At 42.7% G+C, this 24,916-nt stretch overlaps 1 protein-coding gene across 3 annotated transcripts in view; it reads left to right on the top strand.

Annotated features, from left to right (window-relative positions):
* LOC133772830 (charged multivesicular body protein 3) overlaps nucleotides 1-24,916 on the top strand; it is a 115,307-nt gene that overhangs the window by 4,405 nt on the left and 85,986 nt on the right. Inside the window, exons 3-4 of one of the 3 annotated variants that reach the window (XM_062209811.1) lie at nucleotides 3,892-4,007; nucleotides 9,699-11,712. The exons of 1 other annotated variant lie outside the window; for it this stretch is intronic. In XM_062209811.1, the coding sequence (XP_062065795.1) occupies nucleotides 3,892-4,007; nucleotides 9,699-11,253 (1,671 nt within the window). In that variant the 3' untranslated portion in view covers nucleotides 11,254-11,712. Of the gene's footprint in view, nucleotides 1-3,891; nucleotides 4,008-8,569; nucleotides 9,651-9,698; nucleotides 11,713-24,916 lie in introns of those variants that run through there. One more of the 3 variants, XM_062209814.1, reaches the window with a different exon arrangement.

Genomic DNA, 24,916 nt, shown 5'->3' with positions numbered 1-24,916 from the left:
CTCTGTTAACTTTTCTATTGTGTTTGACCATTTACCCTCCAGATAATTTGATTTTTCAGTTCAGCAAAGGGAGAACCTAGAATGGTACACATGAGGTCTATATATGATCCTTTCAAATTTTAATTTACTTCTGTGTTAGTTAATTGATATTGAAAAATACACTGTAGCTGCTATAAAGCTTTAATTTGTTAAGTAAATTGTTATTAAATTTATTTTCCCTTTGTATTTCTTTCTGATAGTCTTGATCAAGGAAGACTTAGTGGGTTTGATCATTTTAGGTTACTGAAATTGAATAACCAGTTCCATTGCCATATTTGTATTTATGATCTAAATGCTCGTCACCCATATGACCAACCCCAAGGACGTGAGCATGACGATGCTGAGCACCTACCAGAGTTGGAAAAGCCATGTCAGAAGTCTAGAAATTCTTTTGATCATTATGGTGCTGCCTATAGGCGATAAACACATCCTAGTTTATTAGTTAGCATATGTTCTTGGCTTATAATTGATCAATTTTCATATTAAAGAAATATAGGGATTAAATTCCTTTAGTATCTGACAAAATTTACCAAATAGTTTATTTGGGAGATACGTGGGTGCCAGGCCCTGTTCTGGGCAATGGAGATAAACCAGGAACACTTAGAAGGCAAAGTCCGTAGTCTCTCAGGCCATTCACGTTCCAGTTGGAAGAGGCAGACACAAAATAAATAAATATTTCATTTAGCATCAGTTAGTGGAAAGTGCTGAGAATAAGAAGCAGCAGGCTAAGGAGACAGAGTGCAAGGAATTCTCAAGTAAGGTGACACTGGAATGAAGTGAAGAACAAACAATGGTAGTGAATGTTAGGATTATAAATTCTGGTCGCCAAATTTCTGACGTATTTTCAAACCTCATAGGTATTAATAGTTGAAAAATGGCTCCTAAGAAAAATGGAATGTTTTTATGTGGTTTTCTGTATATGGAAATGATGCAATAGGACACACACTTAATTTTTCCAGTGACGCTCAAGGTTTGTACTGAGCACCACAGTCTGGCTTGTGTTTCTGTCCAATGGCCAGCTTGGTCTGGAGGAAGAATCTGGCAGAGCCACTTAGGAGAGTGAGATGGAAGCCATGCCCCTGGCACTGGGAACTAACCAGCTGAGCTAATCAACAAACTGACCTGGTTTAAAATCTTGAAAGAGGATCAAATATTGGCTTTCTTTGTTGTTTTAACTTATATTTAAAATTGAAAGTATCTGCCAGGAACAGAAGAAAAATATTCTCTCAGTTGCTTGCCATTATATCAGCTCAGATCCTATTTTTCTGATCTTCTGAGAAGGATAACTTTCAAGAATTAAGTTTCTAATGCTTTGGATGATTCTTTTCTGTTTTAAAAGAAGCTGATGAATGTATTTGCTCTACTGTTTGTTTTAAATCTGTGAGGAGTGTTTTCAAAGCTAAAGATGCTTAGGTTCTGGCCAGTCAATCCTCTTCCAGTTGTTCTGGCCAATTCGATCATCTTCCGATTGTCAAGCAGTGTCTATCCTATATGCTCTGCAGTGTGAGGTGACTAGAACTAATTTTGGTTTTCCAGGTAGTAACACAAATATAACATCTGTACCAGCAATACACTGTGTAATCCATGAAAACCAAGTCTTCTTTTACTAACGTTTGTTTGTAGCCTAAGCTCCTATTTTTCATTAGCTATTTATTTCCCAGTTTTGTGGATGCTTTGATTCTGCCATCACTCAGTCTTGGCGTCACCGATTGAAGACAGGTACTTTTTTTCACAAGAGACTTGCTCCGAGAGGCAGGTGGCACAGTGAATAGGTTTCTGAAGGAGAAGTTAGCGTAATTTAGGGGTTTTATTGACTTACCCCTGTTAACATTTCATTTTCTCCGCTTTGACTTCTGGCACAGTCCAAGGAAGCACATATTTTTCCCGGCTGTGTCATATGATCAGGAGTTTAAAGTCCTGGAATTGAGGTAGCAGTAAAGAGTGTCATATGATTTGGAGTAAAGTCTTGGGAGTCAGTGTTTTACTTAAGTATTGTGTGTATATATTTCCTGCTTGGCTGAAAGGATTGTATGGCTGATTTTAAACGTGTTTATCTTTGCTGCTAGACATTAGTTTTGTTTAGGGATATTCTAACTTATCCCTTACTTACCACTACTCTGGAGGTGAAATAAATGGCAAGCCACTTTATCCTGTGTTTTGTATTGGTGAAAAACTTTTGTATTTACTCATAAAGTAAACCAGTTTTTTATTAATCATCCTTAACTTTTAATGATTTTATACAGTTTGCATAGAATATATGTCCTTAGATTGCATGTATGTCTGTGTGATGAGAATGATACACTCACACAGAGTGGTATATTGGCACAAAAAGGAAACCTTAAGTCATTTGTCCGTCACCACACCCTCTGTCTGGTCCTCTTGCTCTCTGCCATGTGTTAGGGTTCCCAACAGAGAGAACATAGATGAGGTAGCTGGAGCACGTGTTGCCTTTCCCAGGGAGCTGACTGTTGGCACTCACTTTACACATCCACCTAGAGCTTCTTGGAAGCTTTGTAAACGTGAAAATGGTTACTTCCTGCCAGGAAGACTGGAAGTCCCAGAGTATTGTGTTGTGATTTTAAAGTGAATAGTATTGGTAATAATGGCATTTATGAAAATAAACTTGGCCCATATATACTGGGTTAAAGTAAATCAGGTGGTTTCATGACAAGAAGAGACATTTTGGGTTTCCTTTTAAGTTCCACTTAGTTATTTTTGTGGTTTTGTTTTTAATTTTTAAAATTTTGGTTATGCTTTCAAATTTTAGTTTTAATTTTTCATTTTATTTGAAAGGCAGAAAGAGAGACAGATGGAGATCCATCTTCCTTCTGCTGGTTCACTCTCAAATGGCTTCACCGGTCAGGACCAAGCCAGGCCTAAGCCAGGAACCCAGAACTAACTCCAGGGACCCAAGTACTTGAGCCGTCTTCTGCCTCCCAAGGGTGTGCAATAGCAGGAAATTGGATCAGAAGCAGAGAAGCTAGGACTTGAACGAGGCACTCCAATGGCAGCAAATACCCACCCTTTATTTGGTTTTTTTACCAATACATTTATTGAAATTTTGCCTTCATTCAAGCCAGGAAGATTAGGGGATAAGAGGGAAAAGGTATTAATGGTTAGAAAGGCTGACATTCATCAGAGAAGTCATTGTCATTAGATATTTTGAATGAATTTAGGAATTTTTTTTTCTTTTTTTAAAAAATCTTTTCTTGCAATCCTAATTGTATTTGAAAGCTATTTACAAATTTGAAGAAGCTGAAGAATTTAAAATTAACTATGGTAATTCTTTTTATATGTGAGAGCTTTTCATGATTGTTAAGGAAAAAGCCATAAAAGTAGTATTGGTTTATTCAGAGTTTAATTCAATGGTAAGCACAGGTTTGACTCTCGATTCCATAATCATGTTTTGAAAAAAGTAAAATTTGAACTTATTGAACTCAATGTGTGATAATTTTTAGTAAGTTTTATTTGAATTGTTGTTTAAGATTTTCTTTAAAGAGCAAAGAGAAGTGACTCCAAGGGCCATTTTCTTCTTGTGTAACTTTATTCTAGAAAAGAAGCCATGTGGTGGAGAATGTGGCTAATTTTTTGATACGGTTTTGACTCCCCTTCTAGGTAATGGCCACATAGTGTGGGAGTTTATGTACTGAGTGTAGTCCTTTAAGTCTTTTCTAGTTGGACAGTTACTCCTTCAATAAAAATTACTGTAATAATATGATACATAGTAATCAAGAACTGGGAACAAAGTATCTTTTTCCAAAAAAATCAAATTATATCATAGATACAAAAGGTTAGTTTGACTTCATTTTAGATCATTAAAGTTTACTTATTTTTTTCTTTTTTGGGGAATAGGTCATAGCGAACGACAGAAGTCCCTTGGTGGGTCGAATTCACTGGGAGAAAATGGTCAAAAAGGTATCAAGATTTGGAATACGTACAGGCACTTTTAACTGTTCCAGTGATCCCAGGTGAGTTATCAGGCAGTTCTTAGACTTTGAATCCCAACTAAGCTCTTTCTTGTTTAATAAAGACAATGATATGAAAGCCTGCTTGAACTGAAAGCTACTTATCTTTATCATACTGCCCGTTGCACAGATGCTTGACTAATAGTTTTTGATAAATTGGTGCTTAACTGATTTTCTCTCTCAGATCTTTTTCTCCTTTTCTTTTTTTGTTACTCCCACCCCCGCCTCTTCTGTGTTCTTTCTATTAGGGATATCCTTTTGTTTTTCTTTTCCAATGTATTTGGAAGGCTAGAGACAGAGATGCTTGAACAGCTGGGACTGGGCCAGGCCAAAGCCAGGAGGCTGGACTCAGTTTGGGTCTCGCACATGGTTGGCAGGGGCCCAACTGCTTGAGCCATCACCTAGTGCCTCCCAAGGTGCACATTAGCAGGAAGCTGGAGTCAGAAGCAGAGCTGGGACTTGAACCCAGGTACTCTAGAATGGGATATAGGCATCCCAGGCGGCATTTTAACTGTTACACCTAACACCTGTCCCAGTTGGGGGTATCTTTTTAAGAGTATGTCAGTTTTCTTTTCCAGAATGACCTCCGCGTATTCACGGCTTGGTTAACATCTCTGTGCTAATGTAAATCTCCTGCAGGTCTAATCTCTAACGTGTGTTTCCGTCTGCTCTATGTCGTCCCCACGTGCAATCTTTTTCCTGATGTCCAAAGTCAGATCCAGCCTCTTTTTCTTTAATCAGTCATGTTCCATTTCCCTGTCTCTTTCCTTCACTGTTTTTTGTTTTTTCTCCATCTACTCAGGAAGAATCCTTGGAAAGTTTCGTATTTTGGGTTGTCATCGCCAGTATTTATTCTGACACATTATTGTGTGTTCAATATTACATTATTTCTTCTTTGAAAATGTTTCATTTTCTGTTTATAATGCCACCAAGCTATAACTTGTAGTCATTCATTCATCTGATGGGTATTTAGTAAAGATAAGTGTATACATCATGTTTTGTTTGGTGCTGCAGCGGAGCCACATGATTGATTGATGTCTGTGCAGAAAATCCTCCCGCACAGTATTAGGTAGTTTCTAATGTAGGTAGATGCAGCTGACTTACCTGTGTCCTTTTTCTGTGTTGGCCATGATGGACAAATCATTGGCTTTAGAACACTCTCTAAAACCATTGCTGCTACTTCTTTCCTTAACCACACGTTGCCTCTCTCCTCAGAATCGCTGTTTTGCCCACTAGTAATATAGATGTGATTTATGGCAGGAGCTCCCGTAAAGTCTGGGCATAGAAAAGAAAATCCCTGTAACTCTTAACTGACATTTTCTACCCACAGAGCTGCCATTCTCATCTCCACCACAAAACCGTGGTCACATCCCAGTGTCTTTTGTTGAAATGTCCAAGACAGCCTATGTCTTAATGTTCTTATGAAAAGGAAATCTTTCTTATTGTGTCTTATTTACCAAAGACCTGATTCTGTCACTACCAAATAGTCTTTTTTTTTTTTTTTTTAAGATTTATTTATTTAAAAGAGTTACGCAGAGAGAGAAGGAGAGGCAGAGAGAGAGCTTCAATCCGCTGGTTCACTCCCCAGTTGGCCACAATGCCCGGAGCAGTGCCAATCCAAAGCCAGGAGCCAGAAGCTTCCTCTGGGTCTCCCATGTGGGTGCAGGGGCCCAAGGACTTGGGCAATCTTCTACTGCTTTCCCAGGCTATAGCAGAGAGCTGGATCAGAAGTGGAGCGCCCAGGACTCGAACTGGTGCCCACATGGGATGCTAGCACTGCAGATGGCAGCTTTACCCACTATGGCACAGCGCCAGCCCCTACCAAATAGTCTCAAGTGAATGATCTTTTTCTTTCCCCTCTGATGATCACAATACCAGATAGATGAATTTTTTAAATAGAGAATTCCAAAAGTCAGTATGAATATCAATATTTTCCTGAAAAATACAGGATTCTTTTTAAAAACAAATAATAATTTTTTTTTAAATTTATTTGAAGGGCAGAGTCACAGAGAAAGAGGGAAAGCTGGTTCACTCCCCACACAGACACAATGGACAAGGCTGGGCCAGACCAAAGCCAGGAACCAGATGGAACACCATCTGGGTCTCCCACATGGATGCAGGGGGCAGCTTGACACACTGTGCCACGATGCTGGCCCCACAGAATTCAGTTTTTAAAAATCAGTACAATCATACTCAAGTGACTAGTATATTTTGAGTACTGCAGTATATAAATATGTTAGAAATTTTCAAACAACAAATTTTTTAAAAATTAAAGGTTAAGCACATGTTGCAGCCTGATATAAATTATTAGATAAACACTGATAAATCAAAAATAAGCTATTCATAATAGAAAGTGAAAATAAGCTATTAAAACATAAAAAACTGAAAGAAATAATAGTAGTTGGTTTTTTGTAGTGTAAACTTAAAAAAAGAAAAATATATCAGAAGTGTTAGTTCAGTCCAGTGGATTTTAGTACAAGGTTTCTAGCTTTTCATTTGAAAAATGTTTCCTGATTCTATTCTAGCTGAACTGTGGTAAAGAGAGACATAAATTAGCTGTCTGAATCTTTCATCTTCATCTTCAGATAATCCCATCTCTTGTTTATGACTGGAGAGAGCTTATTTGAGCAGCTTTTTTTGTTGATTACAGCTATACTTTCTATGATTCAAACATTTCTGGGGTGGGCATTTGGCAGAACATTGGAGCCACTGCTTAGGACATCCACATTCCATGTCAGAATGGTCAGGTTCTAGGGGGCAGCAGGTGATGGCTCAAGTGCCTGGGTCCCTGCCACTCATGTGAAAGACCTGGGTTGAGTTCTGGGCTCTTCGCTGCTGCGGGCATTTGGGGAATGAACCAGTGAATGGGAGGTCCCTTTCTCTCCCTGCAAAGTATTTCCTTATGGGAAGAATTGTATTCACTAAAATCTTAACTTGTTTTAGAGTCAGGAATCCAGAGTAGCTTTAGGAAAATAAAAAGAATGACCGTGAGTAGCAAGTAGCCTACACAATTCAAACATTGAAGCTACTTCGTGGTATTTAAGATGTAAACAAAGCAATTATCTGTATGTATTAGACTGGCCTTTTTGGCAAAGATAAGAATAGAATTCATGTTAGTGAGGAGTGAGTTATTATGCATTGCTGAAATACAGTGTTAAGGGATGGAAGATAGTGTATTTTGTAGGAATATATCCTTTTCAAACCATTTCAGCTGAAAATATATTGATAGTAATGAAATGTTCTCTTATTAAGGAAATGAATCAACCCATCAAGAAGCTGAGAGGTCTGGTCTGTAATTCTGATTCAGCTAGATAGTTCCCCAGAGCCATTACTGACCTGTCTTTAAGACATAACATGTTGCCTTCATTTAATTTATATCGCAGTGGGTAGGCGTTGTGGCGCAGCAGGTTAAACTCCTGCTTGTGATGATAGCCAAATTCATATCAAGAGTACTGGTTCAAGTCCTGGCTATGTTGCTTCTAATCCTGCTCCCTGCTATTGCACTTGGGAAGCAATAGGTGTTGGCCCAAGTGCTTGAGTTCCTGTCGCTGTGCACCCCCTTCTCCCTCGTAAGAGACCCTGATTGAGTTCCTGGCCCAGGCTTGGTTATTGCAGCCCTTTGGGGAGTGGACCAATGGATGGGAGATCTCTCTCTCTCTCTGTTTTCCTCTCTGTCACTCTGCCTTTTAAATAAATAATATTTTTTAAAATATCAAAACATCTCCAAGATAAAATTAGTTGTATTATCATTATAAAACCATATGCTACAAAATCAGCTTTCCTGTCTTAGTCTGATTACATAAATTTGCAATATGCTTATTTTATTTAATAAAATATAATTCATGCTTACTAAATAAAAGCATAACATCTATGATTTTACCCTAATATTCTGAGTAGCAAAGTAAAGAAATCAGACATTTATTACCATCCATTTACAAATCTGTAATAAAAAATGTAGCTACATGGTAGATTTTCTTTTTTTATAGCTTTATTGAAGAAAGTTTTATGTATCATAAAATTCCTCATTGATGGAACAAGGACATAAGCCTCCATTCTCCCATTGCCCAAAGGAGATAAACTTTGGGATGTACTCCTTGCCCTTGAAACTCAATTGGGTCTCACACCCTATTGCCTTCATACCCCACCCCTTAGAGCCACCTGAAAGACCAGTTCCAGGAATTCCCCTCTGCTGCTGCCCCCCTCCCCCACTCCCATCCCCAGTCCTCCTAAAATATAAAAAGGCCTGGCCCCTGGGATCCGTCAAGGGCACACGGGCAGTTGTCACCCACCTCTACAAATTTATTTTCTCTGAATAAATTTGGTCTGGCTGTAAATTCATACACTGCCTCCTCTCTTTTCTGTACCTCTTTTCCTAACTTTTTTGTGCCCCATGTGAGAAAGCACCAATCTGCAACTCTTTTCCTTACACTCATGGTAGGGTTTTTGAGAAAAAAAAGAAAAAAAAGCTTTTTTATAACAGAGGAGAATGTTTGCACTTGTAGTCACCCCACCATAATACAACAGCTGTTTTCCTTTCTCAGTGTTCTTGTCACTCCCTTTTTCAGGGGGAGATGGATATCAGAAATCTCATGGCAAGGACCTGTCCATTTCCAAAAGGAGTAGAGTGATGACCCTCCTGGGTAAACCTAAAGAAATAATTTTAGTTAAATTCTTCTGTGTTTACTCTGCTATAACATAAAGATCATTCTTGGAGTGAATTTCTTCATCTGAATACTTTCTGTATTCCTTTATGTTAACTGGTCCTCTTCATGGTCTTTGATGATAAGAGAATATTTAAAAAAAAAAAAATGTGTTGCAGTAGCTGCTTTCTAGATTAGCTTTTGTGTAGATTACTTGGTAGCAGCGCCTGCATGCATCAGGCATTGTGGGAGGTGCTTGAGATAATAAATGGATAAGGCATGGCTCCTACCCTCAAGGGGCTTGTACTGAGTCAGGAACCTAGCCTGTTTCCCTTCTCTCTCCTCCACCTGTCTGAATTCTAACCATCCTGCAAAACCCAGTTCAGTTGCCAAATTTTCCATGAAATCATCACCAACTCAAATCCCCATAACATTCCCCTTTTTTGAACTTCTTTTACATTATTTAGTAATAAAATTATGCATTTTTATATTTGTTTTTAATGGGATTTTAAATTTCTCATGAGCAGGAATTAATTTCCTACTACCTTTTTGATCTTACCACTACATAGTACAGAAATGGCTACTTGGGATTCTGAAGTATTCACTGATTCCTAGGTCTTCTATGCTCTGGCTCACTCCCCAGGTGAAGCTGGGCTGAAGCTGGGCAGGCTGGAGCCAGGAGCAGGAACTCCATCTGGCTCTCCCCACGGGTGCAGGAACTCGAGTACTTGAGTCGTTATCCACGGCTTCCCAAGCACATGAGTAGGGAGCTGGGTCAGAAGCAGAGTAGCTAGGACTGAAACAGCACTCCAATATGGAATGCAGGTGTCCCGAGCAGTGGCTTGACCAGCTGTGCCACAACACTTGCCCCGTCAAATACTTGTTAAGATACACTTTCTTAGAGAAACAAATGCAAAACACATGAGCCTGCCTTGCCATCTTGCACACCGCTTTGTGATTATTCGGGGTTCCTTGGTTTGGACGAGAGGATGTCTTTCAGGTGTGAAATGAACTCCTCCGCCGCGTGGTTCACTCAGAGTTGGCTCTCTTACAGATACTGCAGGAGAAGAGGCTGGGTCCGCTCCACGCTCATTATGTCTGTTCCACAAACGAGCACTTCTAAAGGGAAGGTCATGCTTAAAGAATATAGTGGACGCAAGATCGAAGTAGAGCACATTTTTAAATGGATAACTGCTCACGCAGCTTCTCGGATCAAAACCATTTATAATGCTGACCATTTGAGAGAAGAATGGAATAAAAGTGATCAGTACTGGGTAAAAATCTACCTATTCGCTAACCTTGACCAACCACCAGCTTTCTTCTCTGCACTAAGTATAAAGTTTACTGGAAGAGTGGAGTTCATCTTTGTCAATGTGGCAAACTGGGACAACACGAGCTCCATGACGGATATTGGTGTGCACAGCATGCCGTCGTACATACTTAGAACTCCTGAAGGAATCTACAGATACGGAAGCCACGCGGGCGAGTTTATATCGCTTCAGGCCATGGACTCATTTTTGCGCTCATTACAGCCTGAAGTGAATGATCTGTTTGTTTTGAGCTTGGTTCTAGTCAATCTTATGGCTTGGATGGACTTATTTATTACACAGGGAGCTACCGTAAAGCGATTTGTGGTTCTCATAAGCACTTTAGGGACATACAATTCTCTATTAATTATTTCCTGGCTACCTGTGTTGGGCTTTTTACAGCTCCCTTACTTAGATAGCTTTTACGAATACAGCTTGAAATTGTTGCGATATTCCAATACAACCACACTGGCTTCGTGGGTCAGGGCAGACTGGATGTTCTATTCTTCACACCCAGCCCTGTTTCTCAGTACATACCTTGGACACGGTTTGCTCATCGATTACTTTGAGAAGAAGAGACGGCGCCACAACAGTGAGGAGGTCAACGCCAATAACTTAGAGTGGCTGTCGAGTCTGTGGGACTGGTACACCAGCTACCTCTTCCACCCGATTGCTTCCTTTCAGAACTTCCCCGTGGAATCCGATTGGGAGGAAGACCCTGACCTGTTCTTGGAGCGGTTAGCGTTCCCTGACCTTTGGCTTCACCCTCTGATCCCAACTGATTACATAAGAAACTTACCAGTGTGGCGGTTTAAGTGTCTTGGACTCCAGTCTGAAGAGGAAATGTCAGCGAGTTCCCAAGACTCTGAGAATGACTCAGACAGTGGGAGCACAGACTCTTCGGGCAGTGAGAAGGAAGCGTCTGAAGATCAGCAAAGCCTAGCTCACGGTTCCCCAGGGGGAGCGAGTCGCCGTGATGCGGAGGCTTGTTCATGTGCCAGTAAATATTGTCAGACCAGCCCCTATGAACGGAAGGGGAGGGCGTACGGATCAGACGGCACAAGTGAAGACGTGGAACCTGACTGGTTAACCTGGCCTGCTGACATGCTGCACTGTACTGAATGTGTTGTTTGCCTAGAGAATTTTGAAAATGGATGCTTGCTAATGGGCTTGCCCTGTGGTCACGTGTTCCATCAGAATTGCATTGTGATGTGGTTGGCTGGGGGCCGACACTGTTGCCCTGTTTGCCGGTGGCCTTCTTACAAAAAAAAGCAGCCATATGCAGCACACCAGCCCCTGTGAAATGACGTCCATCTTAACCAGGTGCAATGTGTCCTTTATGAGCTTGGAGTATCTTACAGCTTGCCTTTTTAATGTTAGTCACAATGTTTTTGTGGTTTGAAGTTTAGTTTAATGTTAGTGCAGTGACAGGAAATACACATTATGCTAATGTTGATGACAGAATTTATTTGGTTGCCTTGTGTCAATTGAATGCATACTTACTGTAAAAATTTTTATTTACAACATTGGAAATTCAGAAGTTAATGTTTTTTGTAAGCACAAAAGAAGTATGATAGAAATTTATCTTAGCAAGACTTAACAAGGTAGGATCAGATTCTAATGGAATTGAGCCGGTTTCTTATCCTTAATGTTTCTGCCCTTTTTACAATCTCTGTCCAGCACCTCTTGGTTAAATAATGTATGCTCTGAAAAATGAAATCAAAACAGACCTATGAAATAAATTATTTTAAAACCAAAAGACTACAAGTTTCCCAGTTTTAAATTATTTTTGATAAGGTAGCTGAATTCTAGAGATGTTTTGCTGGCTTATTAATTTTACAAGTAAGTTAAAGATGGTCCTTGACTCATGTGGGGAAAAATATGGAAATGATGTTGCTGACACTGGCTTCAGGTGATGTTAATTCACCTTTTAATTGAGTTAGCTTTGATGGGAGAGAATTTCATGGAGGGCTGTTTCTTAAGTATTAAATAATTTATTAGTATTTAGCACATTCATTAAACCAAATCAACCATAGCATAGATTACCTTGTGTTTTCTTCCTGACTTAACTGTGAAAATTTTCAAAACTACAGAAAAGTTAGAAATATACACATTATCCAATTCATGGTGTTAACATTTTGTTACATTTTATCTTCTATGTTTCTCTCTTTTTTTTTTCCGTCTGAGAGGCAGTGAAGCAAAGGGCAGAGCCCCTCTTTTCTGGTTCACTCCCCAGATCCCCACAACAGCCGAGGCTGGGTCAGGCCAAAGCTGGAATCTGGGAACTCAGTTCAGATCTCCCACATGGTGGCAGGGACTCTACTACCTGAGCCATCACCTGCTGCCTCCCTAGGTCTGCCTTGGCGGGAAGCTGGGGCTGGCAGCCAGAGCCAGGAATTGAACCCAGGGACCCCAGTATGGGATGCAGGTGCTATAACTGGGGTCCACTGGGTCAAACACCGACTCCCCTAGACCTTGCTTTTTTGTTTTTTGCTGATCGTTTTGAAAATCCTTTTTAGTTATCATGCTTCACTTAACATTGACTCAGTACCATCTGAAATATGACCTGTATTCGCCAGTTGCTCCCAGAATTTCCTTTGTATCTGTATATGTTTTCTTTTTTTTTTTTTTTTAAGATTTATTTATCTATTTGAAAGTCAGAGTTACACAGAGACAAGGAGAGGCAGAGGCAGAGGCAGAGAGAGAGAGGTCTCTCAGAGAGAGCAGCCGGGACTTGAACTGGCACCCATATGGGATGCTGACACTGCAGGCAGCGGCTTTACCCGCCTACACCACAGCGCCGGCCCCTGTATATGTTTTCTTGTCATTTTTATTGTGAATTCAGAGAGAATTTGTACGTGAAGTTTATTCTGCTAACTCATCCTATCCTCTCACAGGGGTGGGGCACCTTTTTTGTGCCAAGGGCCATTTGCATATTTATATCATATGCGGTCCAGACAACATTTTCAACTTAAAAGTTAGCCTGCCCTAATCCTCTGCCTTGCGGCGCCGGCACACCGGGTTCTAGTCCCGGTTGGGGCGCCGGATTCTATCCCAGTTGTCCCTCTTCCAGGCCAGCTCTCTGCTACGGCCCGGGAAGGCAGTGGAGGATGGCCCAAGTCCTTGGGCCCTGCACCCACATGGGAGACCAGGAGAAGCACCTGGCTCCTGGCTTCGGATCAGCGCGCTGAGCCGGCCGCAGCAGCCATTGGAGGGTGAACCAATGGCAAAAAGGAAGACCTTTCTCTCTGTCTCTCTCTCACACTATCCACTCTGCCTGTCAAAAAAAAAAAAAAAAAAAGTTAGCCTGCCGTAGATTTATCACTTGAGTCCCGCCTGCAGTTGCCTTGGCTGGGCCATACCAAACATCTGCTGGCCAGATGTTCCCCACCCCTGCCCTAGAGCAGTTCTGCTTTTCTGGTGCTAACATTTCTGAAAAGTACAAGCCAGTTGACTTATAGGATATTAGACGTTCTGGATTTGAGTGTTTGTTTCATGAGGAGCAGTGTAAGAATATTGTCGAGGCGCAGTCTGGAAGCACTTCCTTGCTTTTCAACATGAGGTGTTCCATCCTTTGTATTCTCCCTAGCCAGTCCTTGTCATCAAGTGCCCATGTTTCATGGTGCACTTTATTATTATTATTATTTGAAAGTTACAAAGCGAGGGAAAGTTAGAGAGCAAGATTCCATCTGCTGGTTCACTCCCCAGATGGCCACAACAGCCAACAGTGGACCAGACCAAAGCCAGGTGCTTCTTCCGGGTCTCCCACAAGGGTGCAAGGGTCCAAGCACTTGGGCCATCTGCTTTCCCAGGCATAGCAGAGAGCTGAATCAGAAGTGGAGCAGCTAGAACTGGAATTGGTGCCCATAGAGGATGCCAGCGCTGCAGGGAGTGGTATTACCCACCACGCCAGAACCCCATGGTGCACTTTTAAAACCCTTAACTCATGTATCCCCAAAGTGGTAAGAAAACAAAATTGGGGGTACTGACTTTTTTTCCTTCACAGTGCAGTGTCCCTCGTTTTCAAATACTAAAGGAAATACAGATGCTCTTGCACTTATGATGGGATTATATCCCAATAAATCCATCATAACTTCCATAACTTGAATATACTGTGTTTAAAATTCGTCTGAGAGGCAGAGAAAAAGCTGCTACCCACTGATTCACTCAGCAACAGCCAGATCTGGGGTAGGCCAAAGCTGAGAGCAAGGAGTTCAATCTGAGTCTCCCATGTGCGTGGTGGGAACCCAATTACTTGAGCCATCACTGCTGCCTCCCAGGGTCTGCGTTTGCAGGAAACTGGACCCAGGTAGTGAACCCAGGTACTCCAGTGTTAGACGTGGGTGTCGCAACCCCTAGGCCAAATGCCCATCCCAGTGTTTGCAAGCTTTAAAAAACTGGTGCAAGTAGTGCTCCCCATGCTCCAGTTTTCCTTTTGCAGAAAGTTAAGATTCCTGGAAATAAGGTTCTGCTATTGGTCTGCTGCTCTTTTTCTCTCATAGTGAAGACCCCTCCATGGTCTCTAGTTTTATGTGTAGCTATCTTTGCTATCTCTTGCATTCTTTGAAGTACTTAGAAAGTCTAAAACAGCTTTTCATTCTCTCTCACCACCCTGAGTCCTCTTAGGGTCCTGATTTCAGTTAATGGAAAGAGAGATACTCGAATGTACACAAAGCATCAAAAGTTTAAAAGACAATTAAGACTTCTCCTCCAGCATCCCAGGCCACATTATACATTGGAGACCACAGCCTAGAATACAAACCAATCTCAACAGTAGCTTTTGGGGCCGGTGCTGTGGCGTAGTAGCCTAAACCACCACCCACATGGGATGCTGGCACCAGTTTGAGTCCCGGCTGCTCTTCTACCAATCCAGCTCTCTGCTGTGGCCTGGGAAAGCAGTGGAAGATGGCCCAAGTGCTAGGGCTTCTGCACCCACATGGGAGACCCAGATGAAGCCCCTGGCTCCTGGCTTTGGATCTGCCCAGCTCCAGCCCTTGTGGCCATTTGGGGAGAAAACCAGCGGATGGAAGATCTCTGTTTCTGTCTCTCCCTCTCTATCTCTCAAATAAAATATTTTTTAAAAACCTGATTTAAAAAAAAAATAGCTTTCCAGGCTCTTCATCATTGCCTGGTCTACCTGTCACTCATTGTGAAACTCAATACTGCTGTCATCTAGACCCCTGCTCTAATTTTTCTGTTTGGTGCTTTGCTATCCCCTCACCTGATGTTCTCTCCCCTTCCTCTGTCCTTTGCCTGGCTCTGTCCCACTTTCTCCAGAAATGCTGTACCTTCCTAGTCATCTTCTCCTCCCTTCCTTACCAGCCCTATGAAGGGACAAAGATGCCGATCTGTGCACTGGACTCTTAGGTGAATGTCACCTAACATGAGTGTGTGCATCACCAGCAATGAGGCAGACTGACCCCATGCACTTCTATACCCTGGCACTACCTTGTACACACCCGTCATGCTTGGCTGCATTGAATTAAAATTCTGCGTGAGTCTTTTTAGAATGAACTTCTTTATGGCAGAGACTCTGTTCAGCTAGGTTATCACAGTTCGTGACATAAAATAGGCACGATACAGTCTGAATGTTAGACATGCAATAAAAATACCACAATGAGGTCAGAGGGAACACAGTTGCCAGCAGTTCAGGTCACCAGGTGAACTTGACTCCTCCCGTGATTGCTAAGCACAGCAAATAATCGTGCTTTCATCAGATTTTCCTGGAGGTGGAGAATTGAAGGAAATGTTCAAGGTTGACAGACGCCAAACTTTGTGTTTAAAAAGCAAGTGTGGAATGACCTATTGTATTTCGTGCACTACAGATGCCGATTATGTAGGCTCTATAGTTACTGAACGCTGTGCTTAATTCTTAGGAGCACCATGCACAAATTGCTCTGCTCCACAAGTTTTCTATTCTAACAACGTCTAAGATGCTTCCTTTCGAATAATTCCTTGTGTCTTCTTTTTTGTGAATGATAAGCTCATGAGGGCAGGAGTGATGCTAACTCTGCTCTTACATCTTTCACATATCAGATCCAGTATGGATTTCAGTAAGTGTTGCTTGAATTATAAGGATCTATTTTAATTTTTCTCTTTGCTAAACTTTTTAAAAAATTATTTATTTATTTGAAAGGCAAAGTTATAGACAGAGAGGGGAGACGAGAGAGAGAGAGAGAGAGAGAGAGAGCGAGCTTCTGTCTGCTGGTTCACTCCCCAAAAAACCACAACAGCTGGGGCTGGGCCAGGCTATAGCCAGCATCCAGGAACTCCATACTGGTCTCTCAGGTGGCAGAGGCCCAAATACTTGAGCCATCTTCTGCTACTTTCCCAGGCACATTACCAGACCAGTGGAGCTGGCACCGTGGCATAGTAGGCTAAGCCTCCACCTGCTGTGTCAGCATCCCATATGGATGCCAGTTCAAGTCCTGGCTGCTCCCATGTGGGGGATCTAGAAAAAAGCTCCAGGCTGCTGGCTTCAGATCAGCCCAATTCGGGCTATTGTGGCTGTTTGGGGAGTGAACCAATGGATGAAAGACCTTTCTCTGTCTCTAATTCTGCCTCGCGATAAATTAATAAAATCTTTTTTTTTAAGATTTATTTATTTGAAAGACAGACTTACAGAGAGAGGTAGAGATAGAAAGAGGTCTTCCATCCGCTGGTCCACTCCTCAGATGGCTGCAACGGCCAGAGCTGTGCCGATCTGAAGCCAGCAGCTTCTTCCAGGTCTCCCACGTGGGTGCAGGAGTCCAAGGACTTGGGCCATCCTCTGCTGCTATCCCAGGACATAGCAGAGAGCTGGATTGGAAGAGGAGCAGCCGAGACTAGAACACATCGCCCATATGGGATGCCGGTGCTTGAGGCCAGGGTATTAACCCACTGCGCCACAGCACCGGCCCCTCTAATTTTTTTTTTTTTTTTTAATTTTTACTGCTTTAAGACAGAGAAAGAACTCCTATCTGCTGGCCCAGTCTCCAAATGCCCACAATGACTGGAATTAGGCCAGGCAAAAGCTGGGAGCCAGGAACGTAATCCAGGTCTCCTACATGGTTGGCAGGGACTCAGCCACTTGAGCCATCACCTGCTGCCTCCCAGGATCTGTGCTGATGGGAAGCTGCAGTCAGGAGCCAGAGCTTGGAGTCAAACTAAAGCATCTGAAAATGGGACATGGGCATCTTCACCAGCGTCTTAACTACTAGACCGAAAGGCCACCCTTCTTTAATTAAAAAAAAGAAAGATGTCAGGGATCCAAATTGGCTGTGGCCTCTTTGAAACCTCCATGTAAGATCCTAGCTTTCAAAAAAAAAAAAAAAAAGACCGTGTTGGTCTATCTTGTTTAGGACTTTTTCCTTTTTCTTTCTTTCTTTCTTTTTTTTTTTTTTAACAGGTAGAGTGGACAGTGAGAGAGACAGACAGAGAGAAAGGTCTTCCTTTGCTGTTGGTTCACCCTCCAATGGCCACTGCGGCCGGCGCATCGCGCTGATCCGAAAGCAGGAGCCAGGTGCTTCTCCTGGTCTCCCATGGGGTGCAGAGCCCAAGCACTTGGGCCATCCTCCACTGCACTCCCTGGCCACAGCAGAGAGCTGGCCTGGAAGAGGGGCAACCGGGACAGAATCCGGTCCCCAACCGGGACTAGAACCTGGTGTGCTGGTGCAGCAAGGCGGAGGATTAGCCTAGTGAGCCGCGGCACCGGCCCGTTTAGGACTTTTTCTACCATATCCTCACTCTCTCAGAAATAAGTGCATTTATGGAACAGACAAGTATGAGCAGCTGCCCTTTCTTTTGTCAAGCGTGATCCCTTATGCTGGTGCTAAATTGCATACTTGTTATTGTCAGGTGGGATAATGAGCTCTTTATGTTAGAGGTTGGGCAAATGGAGCTTGAATACTCTTATCTGCAGTCTGTGTTTTTAAAACACACTCCTGGTACTGACATAGAGAGTACGTGATTGGATTTCTAGCGTATTTCTCTAATAATGAAGAAGAAAAGTAAACCTAAAAATAGAGAGGCACCCAAAAAGATGTCCAACTTGGACACTCATGCGTTTTCTGATTCGTAAGTGAATCTGCTTCTGAGTGACTGAGGGACCGTGCAAGTGCTCTCTCAGAATTAATTTTTATTCTGCATAGTATGCAAATAAGCTTGATGATTTAGCTATAGAAAAGGAAAGCTACGGAGTAGGGGAGGAGCCTGCTAGAGGCAGACCAAGTAATGGAAGAATGTATCTCTTTTATCCTTAAAACACACACACACACACACACACACAGAGGATTTTAGCTCCTGGCCAGGTGGTAAATGATGTCTTTGAGAGGACATCATTTTCCTGCCAACAATGACTCTGTGTCACAAAGAGAAACATTGTGTCAGAACCATCAGTACCATCTGCACAAGAAACCAGAGAGATTCATTTTATAATGTTCAAAATAGCCTGGAATGTTTTGATGGGGCAGGGTGCGGCACAGCGGTGAAGTTGCCACTTGAGATTCCCACATCCCCTTTCCGAGTGCCCCGGTTCAGTGCTGGCTCCTCTGCTTCCAATCCAGCTTCCTGTTAATGCACACCCTGGGAGGTGTTGATTAGAATGTGACCAAAGGGACGCTATGCAAGAATCCACTCTTGCTCCTGGACCCTGACTGACCAAGTCCAAGTTGGTCTACAGGACAGCAAGACCTCATGGGGAACAACTGAGCACTCCACCCAGCACCCAGTGGGCCCCTTCTACACACGCGGGAGTCCCAGGTTGAGTTCTGCCTGGGATTGGCCCAGCCCAGGCCTGAACACTGCAAACATCTGGGGAGTGAACCAACAGGTGGAAGATTTCTCCCCATCTGTCTCTCCGTCTTTCTGTTTCTTTCTCTCTGCCTTTCAAGTAAAATGAAAATAAATAATTTTAAATGGAATTTCTCAGGATACTGACAATCACTTTTTGTCAGGTATCTCAGGATACTTGCGAGCGCCTTCTGTGCGAGGTCAAGCACAGTTCTACCTGCAACAGAGGCTGAGGTCCTTTCTCAAATGCAGAGCAGTGGGTTTCAGACAGAGCCAAAGGGGCGTTAGGACTGTCATGTACTTTCTGGCAGCTTTGGCTCTTATTGTTTAAGAGTTCCGCATTTGTTTTTACTGATTTCCTGAGCCAAGTGGCTAACACAGTAGGTTTCTGGAAGGGAAGTCCACAAGCTGCCTCTCTTTGTTGCCAGAAGCCCGAGTTAGAGACACCTCTTAGCCAAACACAGCCACATCTCTGGCTTTTAAAACAGTGTTGTTGAAATTATTTGTCAGTATTAAACATAGTAGACTGTGATGGATGATGACGGTGGTTGCTTTGATTTAAAAGCACCTGGTTTTGCTTGATGAGGGAGAAAATGTGATTTTTACAGGTTTCCTGTTTAAAATACTAGAATCAGAAACAGATCTGAATGTCATTTAGTCCAGTCTTCTGCCTGCCTTTAGATTCTTGAAGTCCCTATTGTGAATGGGCACACTCATTATCTAACAAAAGTCATGCTACATTTGTAAAAAATCTGTATTTGTAAAAATTTATAAAAATTTTTGTAAATAATTTGTAAAAAATTCCACCAGCCAGGATCCACAGAAAAGCGTGGAGGTAGCTGGCATCAGAGCAGCAAGTGCTGAAAGCCCAGATTGGGGCGCTGTGCTGAACACCACCCACCCTACCTCCTGTAGGAAGGGGGATGACTTAGGAGTTCAAATGTCAATGTACTGATAAAGCCTACTTGCTCTGAGATAATATTTCATTCTTCATCCAGTTGGTGCACACTCGGCCAGGCTTTGCATTTAGCAAGAAACCTGTGAACTGTAAGGTAGTTTGGACCGTTCTCCCGTGCTCACTCCAAACTCAGTTCATTGCCCTGAGCATCTCCGCAGCAGGGAGCAGGACTGAGAGCGGCTTCCTGGGGCTGCAGCCAAGCACAGCCCTGCGTCGCCGTCGCCGAGGGAGCGCAGATGCACTCTGTGGCTGTAGGAAGGGTGGGAGATCAAAGTACCAAATGCAAAGGCAGTGGAGAGCGCAATGTGCCTCAGATTGGGTCATGCACAAGTTAGAGAAGCAGCTCTTTATCATTTCAAAACGTTTCTAAGACTGGAAAAGCCTGCAATAGCCCATTCAGTTGCCTTTTTTTTTTTTTTTTTTTTTTAACTCCAAAGCGGGAATGTACCTAATCAATCCATTCTGGGAAAATACGAGTGTGTTTTATGTGCCATCTGCTAATCGGGGACCCAGAGTTTGTTCTGACAACTAGCAGCTGTTAGCCAAGGAGGATGTGGTGCTACGCTGTAAGCTACGTGGCTTACTGAGAACTGTCCACAGTCTGAATGCAGCAGGAGTACTAGTGTCTTCTGAAATAATTTCCCCAGAGGGCAGCCTCCGTGTGGGACGTGGAAGAGCCGTCTGATGCCTCGTAACATGTAGTAACCAGCTAAGAGGAGGTCGGGACAGGAAAGGGATGGAACATGTGGACAAAACTATCATCTTCTATTGTTTCTTTAACCACTTTCAACTATCTAAGGAAATACATTCTTTTTTTTTTTCCCCATTAGTTAAAGCTTTCACCAAAGTATAATTTATCTTTATAAAAGAATACAAACAAGGGGCCGGTGTAGCAGGTAAAGTCGCTGTCTACAATGCCACCAATTTGTGTCCCGGTTGCTCTTCTGATCCAGCTCCCTGCTAATGTGCCTGGGAAAGCAGCAGAAGATGGCAAAGTGGGCCCCTGTACCCACATGGGAGACCTGAAAGAAGTTCCTGGCTCCTGGCTTTGGCCTCGCCCAACACTGGCTGTTGAGGACATCTGGGTGGGTGAACCAGTAGATGGAAGATCTCTCACTCTCTGTGTTTCTCCCTCTCTCTCTCTCTTTAACTTTGACATTCAAAATAAATTTTAAAGATCCTTTTAAAAAGTATACAAACATGGTATATGCAGTTTATTAATTTGTCACCAAGTCAATAGACCCATGTAACTCATCATTTAGATCAAGAAATAGAACAGTTGCCACATCCCAGAAAACTCTGTTTTTATTCTGAGTTACTCCCTCTATAGTCCTCACTGGACATAATCTATATAATAATAACTTCTAAAATTATAGATTTATTTTGCCTTTTTAAATGGTTATATAAATGGGACCTTATAAGATGTAGTCTTTTGTGTAGAGTTTCTTTCACTTAAAATTGTGTTTGTGAGGTTCCTCTCTGTTGCCTGTAGCGGTTGTCTGTTCTCATGCTGTGTAGGGTTACAGTCATGTGCCACTTAGCAATGGGGATGCATTCTGAGAAATATGCCATTGGGCAATTTTGTCGTTGTGCAAACACTATAAAGTATACCCACACAAACCAAGATCTCTACAATGTTACCAGCAAGGTAATCTTACGGGACCACCATGGTCTATTCAGAAATATTGTTATGTGTGGGGCTGGCGCCTTGGCTCACTTAGTTAATCCTCCGCCTGTGGCGCCGGCATCCTATGTGGGCTCCGGGTTCTAGTCCTGGTTGGGGCGCCGGATTCTGTCCCAGTTGCTCCTCTTCCAGTCCAGCTCTCTGCTGTGGCCTGGGAGGGCAGTAGAGGATGGCCCAAGTCCTTGGGCCCTGCACCCACATGGGAGACCAGGAGGAAGCACCTGGCTCCTGGCTTCGGATCAGCGCAGCGCCAGCCATGGTGGCCATTTGGGGAGTGAACCAAAAGAAGGAAGACCTTTATCTCTCTCTCTCTCTCTCTCTCTCTGTCTGTCTATAACTCTACCTGGCAAATAAATTTTAAAAAAAAGAAATATTTTATGTGACATATGACTGCATACTCGATTATATGAACATACCCCATTTAGTGATCCATTTTGTTGTGATAGGCCTTTAGCTGATTTCCAGTTTTTAGTACAAATAGTACAGACTTGAATATCCTTGTGTATGGCTTTGGTTTGCATACCTTCACATTTCTGCTGAGGATGGGATTTCTGGGTTATTAAGTGTAGCTGTGCTCAGTTCTGGGAGACACTGGCAGTTTCCTGAAGTGGTTGCACTAATTTACATCCTCTTCAGCAGTTATGGCATTCCACATTCTTGTTGACATTTTATGTCATACATATATTCATGTTCAGAGTTCTGGTGGGTGCATAGAAATATTTCTTTGTGGCTTGAATTTACATTTCTCCAGTACTAATGAAATTCATTGTCATATGTTTATTGGCCATTGGAATTGCCTCTTTTGTGAAGTGCTTCTTAGAATCTTTCATTCATTTTTCTATTGGGTTGCTGGGTTTTTTTCTTTTTTTATTGAGTTATAGGTATTCTATATATTCTGAATATGAGTCCCTTGTCAAATCTAATTGTTGCAAATATTTTCTCTGTCTGTGGCTGTGCTTTTAGGGGGAACCAGGATATTTTTTCAAAGATTTATTTAATTGAAAGTCAGAGTTACACAGAGAGAGGGAGAGACAGAGAGAAAGATCTTCTATCTGCTGGTTTACTCTCCAAATGACTGCAACAGCTTGGGCTGGGTCAGGCCAAAGCCAGTAGCCCAGAACTCTGTCTGGGTCTCATTTGTGGTTGGCAGGGGCCCAAGCCCTTGGGCCATCTCCACTGCTTTCCAGGCACATTAGCAGGGAGCTGGATTCAGAAGCAGAAGAGCAGGGACTGGAGTTAGTACTCCAGAGTGGGATATCGGTGTCACAAGGGCACAGTGCTACAATGCTGACTCCAGAAAAGGATTTTTAACCCCTATTTTCCTTATAAAATGTCAATCATATGCAAAAGTAGAGGAATTCATATAATTAGTCCCCATGAACCTAACTTCAATAATTACCGTTCGTGAGTAATCTTGTTTCAACTACATCATCACTAAAAGTCATGCTCTTTCATCATCCTAATCTGCCCTTTAGTTCCCCTACTCATTTTGTTTTAAATTTTTGTTTAATTTTATTTGTTTGAATGGCAGAAAGAGACAGAGAGAGAAAGAGAGATCTCCCATCTTCCAGTTCACTCTCCAAATGCCTGCAACAACCAGGGCTGAGCCAGGCCAAAGCTAGGAGCCAGGAACTCAATCCTAGTGTCCCATGTGGGTTGCAGGAATCTAACCACTTTGTGCACATTAGCACAAAGGTGGAATTGGAAGTGAAGCCAGGACTTGAACCCAAACACTCCAACATGAGATATGGACGTCCCCAGAGGTGTTGTAACTATTGTACTAAACACCTGCCCTCTCATTACCTACTTCAACATTTATTCTTCATATGTTGACTGGATTAAGTCTGATCAAATTAATGATTAGCTCCAACATATGCATTTTTTTATTATTATTATTTTTTGACAGGCAGAGTGGATAGTGAGAGAGAGAGAGACAGAGAGAAAGGTCTTCCTTTTGCTGTTGGTTCACCTTCCAATGGCCACAGAGGCCGGTGCATTGTGCTGATCCAAAGGCAGGAGCCAGGTGTTTCTCCTGGTCTCCCATGTGGGTGCAGGGCCCAAGGACTTGGGCCATCCTCCACTGGCTTCCCAGGCCATAGCAGAGAGCTGGCCTGGAAGAGGGGCAACCGGGATAGAATCCGGCACCCCAACCGGGACTAGAACCCGGGGTGCCGGCGCCGCAAGGCAGAGGATTAGCCTGTTAAGCCACGGTGCCACGCCGGCCCAACATATGCATTTTTGCAATTCTCCTAAGCTCTCTGCTTCTGATGACTTGGTTGACCACTCCCTCCTTGAAATGCTTTGCTCTGGCTTCGGTGCTACTACTCTAACCAGTTTTTGCTTTCTTCTCTGTCCCTTCCTTCATAATTCCCTTCCTGGAATTTTCTTCCTCCCTCACTCCATCAGTTCCGGTTTTCAATTCACTTGGATGATTTCATCAGTTTTAGGTCCTTCATTCCCACTTACATGCCAATGGCTTCTACATCCACATCTCCAGTGCAGAGGGCTCTATACAAGCCCACATGTGGGCTAATTGTTGGACATCTCACTTGGACAACCCACACGGATCCAAGGCAGACTGCTCACTGCCCACTCCCCCTATTTCCCCATTCAACCATTATACTAACTCTTCCTAGAAAAGTTAGGTTCACAGAGAAATAGAGCAGAGGTACAGAGAGTCCCTGTGTACCCTCTGCCCTCGCACATGCGCAGCCTTCCCTGTGATCAGTATCCCCCCTGAAGTGTACTTTTCTTAAATTTTATGAACCTGCTTGGGCACCTCATAATTACCCAGGGTCTGTTGTTTTCACTCAGGTTCCCTCTTGGTGTTGTACATTCTATGGCTTTAGACACATGTATGATGACATGGAGCCACCATTTTAGTATCACACAACAGTTTTCCCTGACCTGAAATTCCTCTGTGTTCTACCTGCACATCCCTCCCTTCCTCCCACCATTGGCCGACTCTGATCTTTCTACTGTCAGCATCCTTTCGCCTTTTCCAAACATCACCTACAGATGCTGCTCAGCTTGCAATGGAGCTATGTTCCAATAAGCCCATGGTAAATTGAAAATATCCTATGTCAAAAATGCATTTAGTAAACCTAGTCTACCAAGCGTGCTAGCTAAGCAACACAATCCACTGTAGTCAGTTCACTCTCATGATCACCTGGCTAACTAGGAATTGCGGCTCACCGCCCCTGCATGGTATTCTGAACAAGTATTGTACTAGCTATCCCTAGCTCAGGAAAAGATCCAAATTCAAAAGATAAAAATTCACATCCCTTTCACACCATCAAAAAGTTGAAAAATTATCAACTAAGCCATCATAAGTTGGGAGCCCATGTGATTGGAATTTTACTGCATGTAACCTTTTCAATTATTTTATTTCACTAGCAATACGCATTTAAATGTCCTCCCTGTCTTTTCATGGATTGGTGGTTCATTTGTTTTTAGCATTGAACAATATTCCATTATCCTAATGTACCACAGTTTATCTATTCATTTACTAGGAAGACATCTGGATTGCTTCCAAGTTTCAGCAATTGTGAGTA

Source organism: Lepus europaeus, chromosome 13 (genome assembly GCF_033115175.1).
Source record: "Lepus europaeus isolate LE1 chromosome 13, mLepTim1.pri, whole genome shotgun sequence".
Classification (NCBI taxonomy): domain Eukaryota; kingdom Metazoa; phylum Chordata; class Mammalia; order Lagomorpha; family Leporidae; genus Lepus; species Lepus europaeus.
The sequence above is the reverse complement of the archived record's forward strand: the minus strand, read 5'-3'. Positions and strand labels throughout refer to the sequence as shown.